Here is an 18,107-nt window from a genome sequence, read left to right on the forward strand (position 1 = left end):
ATACAGAAACCTCAAAGAGTATATTAAGGCTTAAAATAGACAAAGCAGATTGTGCGGCCTTAATATTTACTTTCATTATGCAAACGTGATAATATAACTGACACAAACTTCTAATTATGATCCGGAACACAAAAGGACAACGGTGCACGTCTTAAACCTTTGACTAATTACTGGTTTCAACCGTAGTATTACAAAGTTAATTAGACACAAGCTTTGGCGCGATTAAATTCTTACCAGCCGACAGGACAGAAAACTGCAACCGAATTGTTTCAATTTGAAATCATCGCAAACCGGTTTTGAAAGCTCAAACGTTCCGATCTTTCCAATAACCGGTTTTGTATAGACCGGTTCTAAAATCAGCCAATCATGTCATTCGAACATTTGATGTTTCTTGCTGTCTTGCGTAATAATCTTAAAAGAGAACTAGTTTGCAGTAAATTTTAATAGCTTGAATTTAATGCAAAAATAAACAGCGATTTCGACCACAGACAGAACAAACAACCTTAGAAGAGTCACATTTTGGTTGCCGCCGCAAAAAGCTGAAGTACTTTATGTTAAATGATGACATGAAAATGTGGAGTGAGAATGGAGAACAAGTTCAGGTTTCGTGGTTTCGTCCCAAATAGTATACAAAGAGAAGTAATAAGCACTTATTTCACGACAGGTACACCTGAGCAGCTCAATCGATGAAATGCAAGACAGAACAATACAGCCTTCGCTGCATTAAAGATTTAGACGTATTTACAGTCGTTTTTACGTGCACTAAGAATAAATTCTTGTGGTGGTGTCAGGTGGTGTAGGCACGAATTAATGATTTAAATGTGTAACACTTCGGGAAACTCCATTTACTTAATTTAGTTAAGTTATCTAACAATTAATTATAAGCATACTTGTTTACCTATTTCCGGAATGTTTTGGGAATTCGTGCATGCTATGCACCTAATAGAATCTTTTGTTCCGAGCATGGTTAAGAACGTTCGTAAAATGTCTTAAAGATGACGTTTGACAATTACTCAATTTAAACTTCATAATGCTCGGTTCGTGTTTGAGCACCTAACCACATCATCAAGAGATTAGCGATTATATTGAAGGAGTAATCTTAAGCATTAAACGCGTCATGTCTTCGGAGCAATGATGCAAATTGTTTTTTACATTCGAGTTAAAGCGGTAAATAAATAAAACCTTTCCTTAATGGAAGCGTACTCCATCAAGAATTCTCGTCTTTATCGATCATGTCATAAAGTTTATTGCTAAGGGGTTTTAGAGATGCTGCCTTTGATTAAGTCATTTTACAAAAGTAACAGCGAAACACGCTTCAGACAAAAATGGTCCGAAACAGAACCTAAACAAGCGATAACGACATCAAGGATCAACGTGAAATAAAATTGAATTCTTTTACTCTTGATAGGGCTAACTTGTTCAATTTGCGCGAGGCAGCGTCTCGAAATTCCTACAAAGTGAATTTTGATTTTGTAACTTCAATTTAAACCCGAACAAAAATTATATCTCTTATTTGTGAAATTGTATAAATCTGTCGAAGAAAACGGTCACGTTTGGTTTCTTTTTTACGCTTCATCAAATTTGAAGGGTCAAAGCTAACTTCTTTTGTGCGAGTCTGATCTTCAGTTTACGTACTACTGCAATCTATACGTCAAACCGTAAAAGTAACAATGCACAAGAAAGAGAAACGAGAGCATTCCTCTAAAAATAAATTGCGTTCAATTTAACGAAACTTATCGAAAAATAAGCAAAAACAAACTTCTACAAGTTAACTAACAACTTAACTTTGATCTTAAACCAAACTTTAATTAATTGTTTTCACCAGCGGTTTTAAAAATATTTTTGCCTTGGAATCCTTGCAATAGAATTTTCCTACCGTGGAACTTATAATTCAATGATAGCAGGCACAAACAAGTTTAAAATTAATGTACTCATTATTTAATTAAGTCTTGTGTGCTAGTTGTAGCGTTAAATATGTCTTAAGGAACTGCACCTAGCCGTAATTTTACTTAATAAATGCTTTAATAAAAGAGTTACTTTGTTAGGATTTAAGGCAAGAGATGAGTGTTCTGAAGGCAGTAAAAATTCTCTCGAATGTGAATCCTACCTGAGTTGATTTTGTAATCCCCGTTAAATAAACCAGTTTAGATAGTCCCAAGAAATACAAAGTAGAAAGGAAAGGAATGTCAATAATCACCGAAATGATATGGAGGGAAGGAACTAATAGAGCACGTACGGAGGGTAGGATTGTGATTTCAACATTTCGAAAATTGTACTTTTCTCCAAACTATGCCTTTCTATAAATACTCATTTGCATTTCAAACAAGCACAGACAAATATCTGTTCCTCTTAAAAAACGGAATAAATCACTGAAATTTTCAGTTCTTGGTGGAAACTTCAAATCACCATTAAGTGTTTTCATTAGAATTAAAACCAAACAATGACAAAGTAAACAGCTATCTCTTATTTAAATGAAGAAGCTGCTGTATTCCGAAAAGAACACGTAAACTGAAATTAACATATTTTTGCGAAGCGCTATATTTTAGCAAATACCACAGCGCCATTTATGCTAAAATTAAATATCACTCCAGTATTTCGGTACTAAGAAAACAAAAAATATGCACTGAATGGGCACATTTTACTGGAATGTGTTTAAGTAACGTCAGAGTAAGCACCTCTTCTGTTATATCATGGGTTTTTATATAATCAACACACTGCAGGGGCCCTCGATTTTTTCGTTTAATGAATACTACTCATAAAAACTTAACTTTGTCATTTATATGAAAGGCCTGTCTTGACTTGAAGAGAATTTTTCCAAAAGTGAGCACTCTGTTTACTTATAAACCTTTCACTAAAAGCTCCAAAGTGAAATTAAATATTTACTGAATTTAATGAAATTTTATTTCATTAGTTGCCACAACTGTGATCCATTTTTTGGACGAAATCCTTTGTTCAGCGTCATAGCCTGATTGCAATACTTTAATAAACAAGCGAAGCAATATTGCAAAGTAGGTTAGCAATCGCACTGTCTGCTATTCCTAAAACTTTAAACGAACTTATTAATTTTCATAATTTCTTTAATCTTGAACTGAAAGCCTGCGGGTCTTTTAAAGAAAGGGTTGAATTATTTTTATACATCGTCCAGGGAAGGTTCCATTTATTATTGAATTAATTCATTTAGAACTGAGGCAAGTTTTTTCAGTTTAAATAAGATGAACGACGCATAAGCAAATGACATTAGCCGAAACTTTCTCATCACGTTACAAAAGAAATTCTGATTAAACTTCAAGTGGACTTACATCATTTTTCTAAAATACTCATTAATTTTACCAGATAGCTAATAATGAATTATTTAAATTAAACACGTAACTTTAGTTACAGTGTTTTAAATTACGCTAAACTAATTCTCTTTGATGGTAATGCGAAGAGGCATTCTCTGCATACTGTATCAGCAATGTGACAAAAGTCGCTTGCGTAATATTGATTCTGTTGTCTTTAAATTTCAGGCAAATTAAATAAATTGGGACGTATTAAAATCGAATTGCTCTCAAATGTTGTTGAGAACCAACAAATCATGATGCGTGTTAGGTAAACATCATACATGCATCACTCAACCGATTCTAATTTTCCACTCTGTTATTACCAAATCGATAGTTTTGCAAATATGATACGCCTAATGCACCAAATAAACCAGAATCAAACAATCCACAGTTTTATTAAATTTATTTTCGCATCGAAAACTTTTTAAACTGTTTACCTTATTTATAAATAATTACAAAATTGTGTTGCTTTGTTTCAAATAAAAGCTTTTAATGACAAGTAAGACAAAAGTTTTATTAGCACTCCAGCTTTCAAGTATTTGTAAAATTCAGTTCTTTCTAGAGCACTTTATTTGCAAATTTGTCCATTTCAAAAGAGAGGAAATATTTCGCAAGGAACAATTGTACTTCTACACTCATTTAATTTGCACTTTGAAGTATGCGTCGAATTCACTAGTAAGTAATTATCAAATTGTTCAATCCTGCTGTCAGAGCTTTTCCAAATTCTTCGCAGGTTTCAAGTGAATTATTCACATTCTTAAGCAGCATAGTTCAATAAGTGCCATAGTGACTTGCTAATATTTAACATTACTACAGATTGCTCTATTTATCCAGGAAAACGAAACAAGTGGAGTTAAGATGTTTGGGAGAAAATCATTTCATGTCGTGTACGTGTCAATAAAAAATCAATTTAAAAATTCGGTTGCTGTAATTTGTTTCCGATTGCACGTCAATTGATCATCAATAGTAGTTTAAAACGATCTTTTCAAATCGAGTATTAACGCAGTTTCCTGCCTGAAAAAGCACACAAGTGGAGAAAAATTCTACCGGAATTTGTGTAGGCGCTATCAACGAGGTTAGTAATAATAAAATCAGAGAAAAGCGCAGAAAGAGACACTTGTGGGTTTTCATTTATCGATAATAACGTTCGATTTGTGTTTCAAATCAAGATTAATGGTGATATTGTCTCTGCTCAGGGGTAATAGAAGAGATTCCATAAACGGTTACTTACCGCCGAAGCGTTATTGGTTGTAAAGCTTTAAGTGGCTGCTTAACGCTTTGGATTAATCTTTGAGTGATAATACTACACAATTATCTGATTAATTAAACAGGTACATAGTTGTTTACTTAGCGCGATCTAATTATATATCATTGTCGAGCAATATTCACTAATGTCTTTTAAATTATAAATCAATATTACTTTCAAGAGCTCCGAGTTGTTAAGTCCAAATTGCTCATTTGATGGACTGTTCAGTCCATTATTTAAATAACTGTGGTCACTCCTAAATGACCACTAACAGCCATATCGGGTGACGACAAAAAATTAGAGTAATTCCAGTTTTTTTCAGGTGGAAATGTTTAAAAAATTCAATAAATTCAACTTGCTGGAATTTTCAACGAGTTTCCTGACTCAGCCGGAGAAAAATTTTAGCATTATTTTAGCCTATCCCTGGCATTTCCCCGATTTTATTTTTATTTACTTTGTTCCACAAAAATAACAATCATTTCTTACAATTTATTTCCAGACTTTTATATATTCACATTGACCTTACGTACATGATGAGTATTGGCTGATCATGATTGATGATAGAATCAACTTTGCTTTGATGTCGATTTGTTTGTTTCTGCAATTGGAAAAAACGCAGCTTTCTGTGTAAAAATAAATAGTTAGAGGGGACGGTTTTTAATAAATTTTTCCGCATAACAACAAGCGACTAACTGTGCTACGATAAACTATATAAATTAAGCAAGGTTGGTGAACCGCTTGATGATGTATTCTAAATTGAATTGAAACAACTGTGTTGACATTGATTCAATTTTCGATCAGTTTCGTTATTGATTCCGCTTAAATGGTTTCATTTCATCGTAACAAACGTAAAATTACTGCACTAGAGGACTAAAGTTCCAAACTTCCACTGAGAAAAACAAATTGGGTCGATGGATTTGCTTAAACAAAATTGAATATTTCAGCAGGTAAAGGCTTACCCTAAAATAAACAGCAATTAAATATTAAATGAAGTAAATGGCGGCCTAAAAAAGCAATTTTCAACGTTTTGTGTCTTAAACGTGCTCGAAAGGTATTTAAAAATCCTTTTTTGTAAATTTTTAAACCAAATTAAAACTTTGTGCTTAACGTTAACGAAAATGTCAAGTCATTAAAGTGTTGCGAATTCGGTTCTTCAGAGCGCTATTAATTTGTTTTTCTATATGAAGTTACTCTCAAAATTCACACTGCGCCAATGCTCCTTAAAAGCATATACCTACTAAAACTAAAAAGCAAAATTAATCGCAAATTAAAAGCGAGTTTTCTACTAAACGTTAATTAAAAATTAACCGAGTGGTTATTAAATACGGAAAGTTTTATCGCTAGCTACAATTAACAAATTTTATTTCCAGGTCTGCTTTAGTACAGCCCGTAGTGGAGTGGATGTTGGCATAAATATTTTTCTAAAACTGATATAGTTTCCAGTTATTGTGAGCGTCGATTTGGTTGGAGCAGACGGCATAAATAAGATATCCTGTATTTGGTTAAAGCTATTTGTGAAGGTGTAAAGTCGAAATTCAAACTTGAATCTGAAATGTTTCGCCGCATTGGAAGTCACAACGTATTGGAGTTTAAAATTCCATTTTCCCTCTAATAAATTCGCTCGCCGATATGACAAATTTATTGCTATTTGTCACACATTGCAATTAGTTAAGCACAAAAATAAGAGTCGCAGAAATTTATGTGAGCAGTTTGCATGAATATTGAGTCAAAATGCACGTCTAGACTGACCTTTAGCACATGGAAAGGTTAATTATTATTATTCACTGGATAAGTTTCAAAGTGTACGGTATATGTTACGATTAATCACATTTGAACGATCGATTTGGCTTATTTTTTCGGATTAACATGCAACACAAAAGGCCGTAATTTATAGACAGATCCTGGCTGATATCACTTCATTATAATGTTGTTTTAATTTCCAACACCCACTATTGCTCTGAAAAATTCCCCGTCGTTCAGTTTTTTTTGTTGCTTGCATGAGCGAACTTTGGTACGCACCGTTAATGTGGTCAAATGAAACTCGTAACAAAGTGACCATTATTAAAGGAAACGTCCTTTACCCCCCAGGTATTTAAACGAATTCAATAAAATGAGTAGTAAACAGCTATTACAAACACGGAGGCGTCAAAATTGACGAAAATATTATTTCCATCATGCTTCAATACGCACTACCAGCGTGCACACCCACGCATTTTTTTCCGATTACTAGTATCAAAGAAATGAAAACATGATTGATGAAGGATCAAAATATGGAAAGCTACTTGCGCGTATTAGTTATTGTGTCACTGAAAGTTTGATTCAGAAATTTGAGCAAAACACTGGGGAAAAAAGAAATGATAACTTTAATTGCGAAATAAGTCTCGTCTAAAAGCTAACTAACTCTAAAGGGAATCGGGCTTCGGAGGCACTCTATCAATTTGTCTTAGTAAAATAAGTTTTGATTTTCCTTCATGGATCGGATAGATAACTGATTACATCATCCTCCGCCACCCTCGCAGGATCGCTCCAGTGTTTACATCTGTTTCCTCCAAAAAAGGGGGAAAGTCTCGTGTAGCAGATGTAAACGTCAGGAGCAGTAGCTCGAGGTGTATAATATATGGTGTTGCGTTTAAATGAGTGCCATAGTTGTGTGATTTGTTGTGAGGGCCGCTGGTCCGCACAAAGATGTCTGCTGATGAACGTCGCGTATCCGCTTTATGCCATTCGGATGCTTTCCAAATCCGTCTGACTCTGTCAAAGCAACAATGGCCTCGTGTGTACGGATAATTGTGCTTCGCCTAACAGATAAAATGCTCACATTCCAAAGCTAGATTATCGATTCATAAAACTAAAACCACGATTCATGCATAAATATTTGATCCTGCTAAAGCGTGACCTGTCATTGTTACAACTGACAACACGCAGTTTACAACCCACACTTTTCATCACACCTTAATAAATTGGCTTTTTACTGCAACTGTCACGACTGCAAATCAACACTTCCCAATCGCGTATAAACGAAATTGCAGCCATAGCTAAACAGAAATTTATTTTCTATTACTCCACATTTTTCACTAGAACAACAAACAGAACGACGCGTATTATGACCATTTTTTACATAAATCGCAATGGATTTTTTCCAAAATAACATGTAGCACTGCAGCAGAAATTTGCTTGCATTAAACCGTAAAACGTAATCCAAAAGCCATAAAACATCATTTTTTCGCATTTTTTATTAAAATGCGTTAAAAAACTACAAAGCATACAACGGCTACAAATTCAGTTACGCAAAGCTATCGGCAATCCAACTATGCATTCCATTAAAAAATCAAATGACGCCAACATAAAACCATAAACTGTCGCATTTTTGCTGTCTTCAAGGATTTCATCAATACGATCAATGCTTTGCTAAAATCGCCCCAGATAGAATCAACTTGTTGCACATTTTCCATTAATGCAAGCATAAAATTAGAATAAATTGATAAATTGAATAATACTGCACTTTAACCTCATACGAAGCGATCACAATTGATAACGACAGCAAATGCCAATATCCTGTTATTTCGCAATGTTTGCTACTGTTTGCATTTGGCTATTCACTGTCTTATATTCTTCAACTCCCACAACTGTCTCATTCGTCATTACATTATTATATTATTATATTATTATTAACGATTAAAACCAGTTAAACAGTTTACTACCTGCAAAATGGGCCAAAACATACGAATTTTATTTTTATTTTTAAACACCAAAATACAAAAAAAATTACATTGAGGAAGAGAGTGTAATGAATATCAATGGTAATAATGACTACTACTGTGCCACAGAATTTTAATACTAAATACTCGTGTCATAATATACTATTCCACTGTTTTTTTTCTGCATGAATACATTGTTTCACTTTCAAGCTTTCGGGATGAGTTTCGAGGATGGTAATAGAAAACATTAGTCGAGTTCTGTAACGTTCCAAAAGTTTGTAAATAATTTGTTTAGTATCTTCGTCTGGCAATAAAAATAGTTTATTGGGGTCTAAAATAAACATAAAGTTTTCGGACGATTAAAAATGTAGCAAGTGTTTTTTGCAGCAACTTGAAACTTACCCAGTTCGTATCATTTGGCATTCAGAATAGGTTCTTAATATCAAAATGCAAATGCAATTTGGGCAAATACGAGAAAACTGAAGTAAAACTAGAGATTCACGTATTGAGATCAAAGACGTACTACTTCATAGAGTGTTGTAAATAAATTGCAAATGGTATTGAAGTAGCGTTGACAAAAATGTAGAAAAGTCAAAGCATAAATATGTACCTTTTCTTCGTCGTCTTAGAATATAAAGGAGTTGCAACTGATGCCATTTCGAAAGACAATCGTATTTTTATTTTATATCTTTAAACTGCAGTTGATGGTGATGCACAAAGCTCAAAGATAACATAGTGCATAGGTAAAGTAACTAGTCCTATCACGTACAAAGAGTGAGGTTGTACAAAGCGAACTTGAGCTGCATAATACGTAATAAAGATAAGTGCCCTGAATATTCAGTCAAAAAATTTTCACGGCATTTCCAGTGAACGTTTCTCACGTCCTAATTGCATCGTCCCTAATTTAAGAGATTGAACTCATTGAGCAGTGAGCAAATATTACGTTTGCTGAAACCACAGTGCACACTGCAAATATTGTCTTAATAAGCTAAAGACGGGAGCAAGTCGGTTGCGTTTTTTTCCTAAGTGAATGACATTTAATTACGAAAACAAAAGCGGAAGGAAATACTCACTTGAAGTAGTACGTATTGTTCGAATAGCCAAAAAACGGAACAGTGTAAGTGAGCATCCAGATGTTTCCGCCACCACAGTCGTAGTAAGGCTTTGACCATTTTCCATCTTCGTAACGCACTGACAAAATCTCGTCGGGAACTCGCTCCGTGTGAGCACTTTCATTGTATGTGTAAGTATTGTAACCTGCAACAAAGACACTGTTTCAGAATTTAAACACACTAATTGCTGACATCGCACACACAACTTCATAAAACTAAATCCTTCACACATTAAATTTCCAAAATTCCCGGCAACCTAAAGCAAAATTGGAGACGTTTATTAAAAACATAAGCGTGACAATAATAAATCTTACTTTTTTATTATAATAATCTTGATAACACAATGAACCTATTAAAAACCGTTATTTTGTAAGTCTTAGACCGGCGCATCCACCAAATTTGATCACATAAATTGGTCTTTAAATGCATAAATTAAAAAATTAACAACAATTACAATAATTTTGTATTAATTACTTGATATCATTTTATTTTATAGAATAATGGGTAAAAAAGTGGCCCTGCAAAGAATTGACAGTCAGAAAAATTGATAAAAAATATCACCTGTTCGCTAAATGGGTACGGAGGAAAGAAGGTGTAGGGAAGAATTACATATATTATTTGTATAAAACAATAACAAAATAAAGCGTGACAACAATAAATCTTACTTTTTTATTATAACAATCTTACTAACACAATGAGCCCATCAAAAACCGTTATTTGGTTAATGTTACTCCGGCGCATCCACCAAATTTGGTCACATTAATTGGTCTTTGAATACATAAATTAAAAAATTAACAACATTTACAATAATTTTGTATTAATTATTTGATGTCATTTTATTTTATAGAATAATGGGTAAAAAAAATAGCCCTGCAAAATGTTGTAAGTCTTAGAAAAATAGATAAAAAATATCAACTGTTCATTAAATGGGTACAGAGGAAAGAAGGTGTAGGGAACAATTACATATATTTTTGTATAAAACGATAACAAAATAAAGCGTGACAACAATAAATCTTACTTTTTTATTATAATAATCTTGCTAATATAATGAGCCCATCAAAAACCGTTATATGGTTAATGTTACCCCGGCGCATCCACCAAATTTGATTACATAAATTGGTCTTTGAATACATAAATTAAAAAATTAATAACATTTACAATAATTTTGTATTAATTATTTGATATCATTTTATTTTATAGAATAATAGGTAAAAAATAGCCCTGCAAAATGTTGTGAGTCATAGAAAAATAGATAAAAAATGTCAACTGTTCGCTAAGTGAGTACGGAGGAAAGAAGGTGTAGGGAACAATTACATATATTATTTGTATAAAACGATAACAAAATAAAGCGTGACAACAATAAATCTTACTTTTTTATTATAATAATCTTGCTAACACAATGAGCCCATCAAAAACCATTATTCGGTTAGTGTTACCCCGGCGCATCCATCAAATTCGATCACATAAATTGGTCTTTGAATACATAAATTAAAAAATTAATAACATTTACAATAATTTTGTATTAATTATTTGATATCATTTTATTTTATAGAATAATGGGTAAAAAAATAGCCCTGCAAAATGTTGTGAGTCATAGAAAAATAGATGAAAAATATCAAGTGTTCGCTAAATGGGTACGGAAGAAAGAAGGTGTAGGGAACAATTACATATATTATTTGTATAAAACGATAACAAAATAAAGCGTGACAACAATAAATCTTACTTTTTTATTATAATAATCTTGCTAACACAATGAGCCCATCAAAAACCATTATTCGGTTAGTGTTACCCCGGCGCATCCATCAAATTCGATCACATAAATTGGTCTTTGAATACATAAATTAAAAAATTAATAACATTTACAATAATTTTGTATTAATTATTTGATATCATTTTATTTTATAGAATAATGGGTAAAAAAATAGCCCTGCAAAATGTTGTGAGTCATAGAAAAATAGATGAAAAATATCAAGTGTTCGCTAAATGGGTACGGAAGAAAGAAGGTGTAGGGAACAATTACATATATTATTTGTATAAAACAATAACAAAATAAAGCGTGACAACAATAAATCTTACTTTTTTATTATAACAATCTTACTAACACAATGAGCCCATCAAAAACCATTATTCGGTTAGTGTTACCCCGGCGCATCCACCAAATTCGATCACATAAATTGGTCTTTCAATACATAAATTGAGAAATTAATAACATTTACAATAATTTTGTATTAATTATTTGATATCATTTTATTTTATAGAATAATGGGTAAAAAATAGTCCTGCAAAATGTTGTGAGTCATAGAAAAATAGATAAAAAATATCAACTGTTTGCTAAATGAGTACGGAGGAAAGAAGGTGTCGAGAATAATTACATATATTATTTGTATAAAACGATAACAAAATAAAGCGTGACAACAATAAATCTTACTTTTTTATTATAATAATCTTGCTAACACAATGAGCCCATGAAAAACCGTTATTTGGTTAGTGTTACCCCGGCGCATCCACCAAATTTGATCACATAAATTGTTCTTTGAATACATAAATTAAAAAATTAATAACATTTACAATAATTTTGTATTAATTATTTGATATCATTTTATTTTATAGAATAATGGGTAAAATAACTCTGCAAATTGTTGTGAGTCATAGAAAAATAGATGAAAAATATCAACTGTTCGCTAAATGGGTACGGAGGAAAGAAAGTGTAGGGAACAATTACATATGTTATTTATATAAAACGATAACAAAATAAAGCGTACACACTAACTGCAGCTGCAGTCTGAAAATTGTTGTGAGATCAGACATGATTGTAATTTATTAATCCGTCCTCTTGTCTGCAGCGTCGTAATTTTTCGCGTCCTATTAAAACGTCAGATGCAGATATATCAAAAAATATTTAAGTTGTCGCCATTAACCAGTTGCAAAGGTTGAAGGAAAGTGGCGTTTTTATGTCCTCCGAAAAGTTAAATAGCACTTTAATTAGTTGTTTTGAAGGTAAAAATAGGATAAATGCGATTTCTTCTAATAAAAAATAATGTCGTGTTGCTTTACTCCATTTGGTTAATTTTTTCGCAATGTAAGCTTCTTAGTGGAAAAAGTCGGGCTAAAATTTAATTTTTCTAATGCCTGAGCTTAATGGTATTACGTGTATAGAAATGCGTTATTGACAGGCAAAGCTTTTCATCCAGGAAGTGCAAATGTAATTTCCAGATTTGCAAAAATAGATTCGTAAGATTTCGTTAGTATAATAGAGGCTTTAAATTAATTAAGGTCCGCTTCTGAAATTATTCCAAGGGCCCTCCTCCGATTAGCGTGTTTAAAATCGAATTATCCTAGCATTCTTAATGTAAATTCGGAGAATAGTAATGTGATTTACGGGAGTGAAACAGTAGTTAATGGTTGATTCTGAGATAAAAGTGCAGTCTCTTGCAGCGCCCCTATATATGCGTAATGAGACAAGGGTTCAAGGGTGAACCCTCTGAATGATTTAGCGATTTCTTTCGATGAAAATATATCGAATTGCTAGACGCGGCAGTTCCTTGAGTAAAAGCAGGTTGTAAATTAGGGACGTATTTGCTCGTTTTGTGCTCTCGATTAAAGGGAAACTTAGAGCCGCCATTTACATGTGTTTTAGGCAGCTAAGAGACAATCTGCGATATTTAAGTCGGCAATTTCGTCAAATTCACTTCCTCCGAAGATGCTCTTTGAATAAAGCTAATATTAGCTCAATTAATTGTTAACGAAACATTGATATAGGTTAAGCGTTGATTAGAAGGCACGGTCAGGAAAGCAATTCTTGATTATATGTAAACATTTGCATGATTAGTCTATATGTTAAGCCAGGTATAAGTAACGAATTAATTAAGATCAGAGCATTCAGACGTCTTCCTGATCAAACCTGACCCCAAATTAATCCGATGAATCTAAAAGTAATTAACTTTTACGATTGCTTTCCGTTTAATTCGAGCATCAACCGAGCAGCATTTTCACGCCAGCTGCAGGAACGCTCGTCAAACTTTATTGCCTTTTCACGTGTGATAAGCATAATTTCAGTTGCAGTTAAATTACAACGATGCCAAAGTTTTCCTTTGTATATTGCTCCTCATGCTCTGTCTTCTTGCATTTAATTAAGTAACTGAAAGGACCACGCTTTATTTCATTCCTGGAAATAATGCCCTTAAATGACGTCATTTACTCATCGCTCTCGAAAATTTTGAACGGAATGTAGACACATTCCCGACACACCTCCGACGCTCGATTGAAATTAATTCGATTACTGTTTTCTAGAATTGGGCATAAAAGAAAAAAGCAGTTCGTCTCCTTTTAAAGACTACACTGAAAACCTTCCTAATAAAACTTCCAGAGAAAATTCTCCAAGGAACAATACAAAAAGTTTTAACGTCTCTAAATTTTTAAAACTATTTTGTAATATAAATCTCGGCAATTTAAGGATTTATCAAGGTGTGTGCAGAAACAACTTTGTAAAAGTATTCTGCAATGATTAATTATACAGAGTGATTGATGTTATTACTTTATTTGTGCTATTTTTACCGTCGTGTACGTGTCGGTAGGATTAAAGACTCGTTTCAGTAAAAAATTCAGATGCTGGAAACCGTTAAATAAAGAAAACCGGTTTAGCTAGCTGAGACTAGATTTAAGGGATTCTGCATTTTAACAGCGATATATTCATGTTAGCCCCTTTTCTAAGGTTGTGCTAAATCCCGGGTCGTATCCAGCTCACCGATATTAAAAATAGTATTTGAAAAAAAATAGGATTAAATTGGCAACGTTTGGACAGACTTATTATTGCAGATTTGGCAATACGTATCAGGCAGTTTTACAAGCTCGAGAAGCTATATAATCCCAGGGAGAAGTGCGATGGCAAATAGTTGAATCAGACAGGCAAAGCCTATGACTCTAAATTCCCAGGATTACAAAGGTCACACCCAAATTAGGATTTAAGTTACATTGCATTAATAACTGCTAAATAGGCGGAAACTGGTCGATTTATTTCATATCAATGAACAGTGTACTGCTAATGACCGCCCTTAAAAATTTGCATAAACTGCACTTCTCTAAATTTAGGTTCGAATGCGATGCCATTGAAAAGTTTTCGAAAGAAATGCTTAAGTCGGTTGAAGCCTGAAATTGCATTCCACCATCAGTTTTTGCGAATATATTAGCATCAAAAAGCAAAGTCTAATGATTTAAGAGTTTGTTAAAGTTTACAATCTGATGGAATTACTTATAACATCAAAGTTTTCAAGAGTATTTGATTTATTCTCTCGATACAAGGACGGTAATTAAAAAGTATTTAGCGATATTATTGCGATTGTTGGAAGCTCCGCACATTCAAAGCAAGTTCTTAACACCAGTAAATATTTGCAGTTAATAGCCAATTTCCCCCAGAAAATTTCCAATCTTTAAACAGGATGTTTCTTTAGGACGCCACATCCTATTTCGACCCACTACCTATTCACTCTATTGAACATCCTGAAATCAGATCACACAATAAACTAAATTTAACAATTAATCAAAAAGGAATAGACCCTAGCTATTTTAAAACTAATTTCGAGATCCAACCCGAAACTAAACTATGCCTGTCATATCTGACAGTTAATTAAATTAAAATCAATCAACTTAACTAATAGAACAGATCCCAACTAACTGCAATTACGTCCCAGTTTTGACGGCAGCATTAACATATCAAGTATCAAACAAAAAGCTACGCTTTATATTCTCCCACAACCCACACTATTTGCAAACACCTTCCAACAGTTTTCGCGATGAAGTAAGTTAAGTGTGATAACATTCACTCGACCGTTCACAAATTACGCATTTCAGTTTATACATAAATATGGTTCATTGTTTACTCAACTAAGCAGATTATACACAAAATTGCTAATTACACTCCTATTTAGCTCAGCCTGAACTGCATCCCTACAGAAGCGAAACAAATACTGTCCTTCTAACACGACATTTATTTAATCTTTGTTCCTTGACTTTTGAGACACCATTAAAGATTTAGGTACTTCTTAAAGTTTGCTAAGTATCGGAATAAAAGAATCTGTTAAATTCTTCAAAATTCAGAGAACAGTGTAAGCTTGAACCGACGATTTTTATGAAATTTTTGTTGGCAATTTTTTATGTAGTCATTACCAATAGCAGCGCTACGTCCGTCGTAAAATATTAAGTGAAGGGTTAGATAATACCATTTTTAAAGCTTCCCTTATCCCTCAAAGTAATGGCTTAATTTTTATTAAAAGTCTCATACAATGGAAAAATGTGAAACCACAACTCAACCAACCGCAAATAAATCAAAATTGAAAAGTGCCTATAATGAAATAAAGACATCGGGTGGTAGAAGTTTAATTGTTCAGTAGCCAGAACGAGCTGGAGTTGGCAACTTCAAAGTTCCACAATAATTACTTTAATGCCTCAATAAAACAAGCAAATAGAGACAAAAGTAACAGGTGTGGATGTAACACGGTACAATTTAGTGTCATGCAGACGCGGATGCAGTATTCGGAATCAAATAAAATAAACAATCCGAATAAATCAGCTGAATTAAGTCATTTAGTTGGGTGTTTTCATTGATCGGTGGCAGAAACGAACTTGTTGACACACTCTTACGAAAACTTTGCTTTTGACGGTTCTTACAGTTCGATTAACCGTCTTGCAACTTTTTATAAATTACACGAAGTTTGTTTCGCGACTTATGTGACATAAAAATGCAGGTAATGCGTAGGAGAATTCCGAAAGTAGAAACTCGCTAAAATCATCTTGTCGTTTCAAGGATTAATGTAGGTTTAGAAGCGGACTTGTCAGATTTATAAACAATAATTGTCTGTTGTATCTTGCGATTATCCAACACAGTTAACATTTTCTCTCCGTAAAATTATTTTCTCTCGAAGAGTGACGCAAATGTTTTTCCGATAATATTGCTCAAAGGTCGAAAGTGTCACAAGTCAAAAAGAAAATATGCAATTTTTCTTTTGTGACTCCTAACTTTTATGATTTATGACACTTTTGAAGGAGGATGCGATATGTATAAACAAAAATAACGTCACATGGACAAAAAATAAATTGTTTTATCTGGGACGAAGATTTATTGACTAATTTTGTTTGACTTGGATTAGCGACAGACTCAATAGAACTTTTCTAGTATTAACTAAACTATTTTTCGGTTTATTGGACAAGAAAACAGATAATGTTCGACGACTGAAAACAAAGCGAAAAGCATTACGCCGGATGAAAACCTAAATATCTAAAAACTTGTTCACTGGAGCAGATTAGCAGGCAACCGTTGCCGCAAATTACCTAAATTAATTTTAGCACAATTGCTGGAGATCAATAGCAATAACAACCTTCTAGGTAAAATTAAAACAAATCGGTTTTTGCGAAAACAGTCAACAGCAGTGTTACCTATTGATGCCATTCAATCGGCTTATAGCGTTTAAACTTAAAAATTAACAGAGGTAGCAGCTCCGGTGGAATATGAATTTATGATTTATTTATTCAATTCCGACTAATTCTTGGATTTCTGTGTAGGTAGTAATTTCCATTATAAACAAATTAATTGCATCCATGCTGCGGCAGAAACGTAATCAATAATAAACGAGCAAGAAATTTGGGATAAAGTGGCCAATGTAAGTTTATCTAAGAACATTTATAATACTGAGAGGTAATTTGAGGGTAAACCTCTACAAGTAGATGTATTAATTTCATAAACCTTGGAAACAGTATGGAGTTGCGGTCAACGGTAAGAGAAACACTACGTAATATTGATTAAAACATAAATCTCCTCCCCAAACTGGTGCAATTAAAAATGTTAATTTTACTTCTCACTTGGGGCAAGAAATTTACTCGTGATCGTGTTCATATGGTTACGTCTGTTGACAGCTGCATTACTGGAGTCTTAGTGCTTCGATTGTCTTACAGGTTTCATTAGTTTTAGCAAAGTTTAAATCAAGAGAGTTGGCAAGTTCCTTGCACTGAAGATTAGACATTTTGTAATTAATTCAAGCATTATGCCCACGAAGCACGACTGTTGCGAACAGATATTTAATACAACTTAAGTAAATTCTGAACACAATTTTTCTGATAACTAATTAAAAAGTTTTCGACTTAAATGCTCTAATAAAAATCTGATTGCGTGTTATAAAAGACATCATTTCGTGGTAGACGAACTGCTTAAAAATCATTTGAAAGCGATTCATTTCAAAGAACTTCAAAGCAGGTGAAAGCTGTCTTCGTAACAAGTCAATTCTGCGGAGCTTTGCTCCGGATGCATTGCTCATTTTCCCAAAGACAGGCTCACTATTCAAATAAAACACAACATACCATATTTATAAAAAATTGGTTTACATTACTGAACAGATAGGACAACGACCTACCGCAACTTAGCCAGTATTACAAATTTTCAACTTGTCGCCTAACATGCAATCGGTTCGGAACTTGTTCTCAACACCCTGCATATTTAATATTTAAATCGGTTGGTCGCTTAGCAATGAGCGGAACTTTGCCACTTTTCAAATTTCTTAAATCACATCATTCCAAATCTCCAAACGACTTTCGCAGACTCCCTAATTTCAGTCAAAATTTAATCATACAATGCCGAACAAGAAAATCAAATATAAATATAAATCTAATAGAACGTAATTTTATGCTGCCAGAAGCACAGCTTTCATCGCCTGGATTTCGTGATATGTTTACTTTTAGAATTATG

General features: G+C 33.3%; 1 protein-coding gene across 1 annotated transcript in view; it reads right to left on the minus strand.

Moving 5' to 3' along the window:
* LOC661076 (uncharacterized protein) overlaps positions 1-18,107 on the minus strand; it is an 86,858-nt gene that overhangs the window by 17,222 nt on the left and 51,529 nt on the right. Inside the window, exon 2 of the mRNA XM_967262.5 lies at positions 9,338-9,521. Within this exon, the coding sequence (XP_972355.4) occupies positions 9,338-9,521 (184 nt within the window). The remainder of the gene's footprint in view (positions 1-9,337; positions 9,522-18,107) is intronic.

This window comes from Tribolium castaneum, chromosome 10 (assembly GCF_031307605.1).
Source record: "Tribolium castaneum strain GA2 chromosome 10, icTriCast1.1, whole genome shotgun sequence".
Lineage (NCBI taxonomy): Eukaryota > Metazoa > Arthropoda > Insecta > Coleoptera > Tenebrionidae > Tribolium > Tribolium castaneum.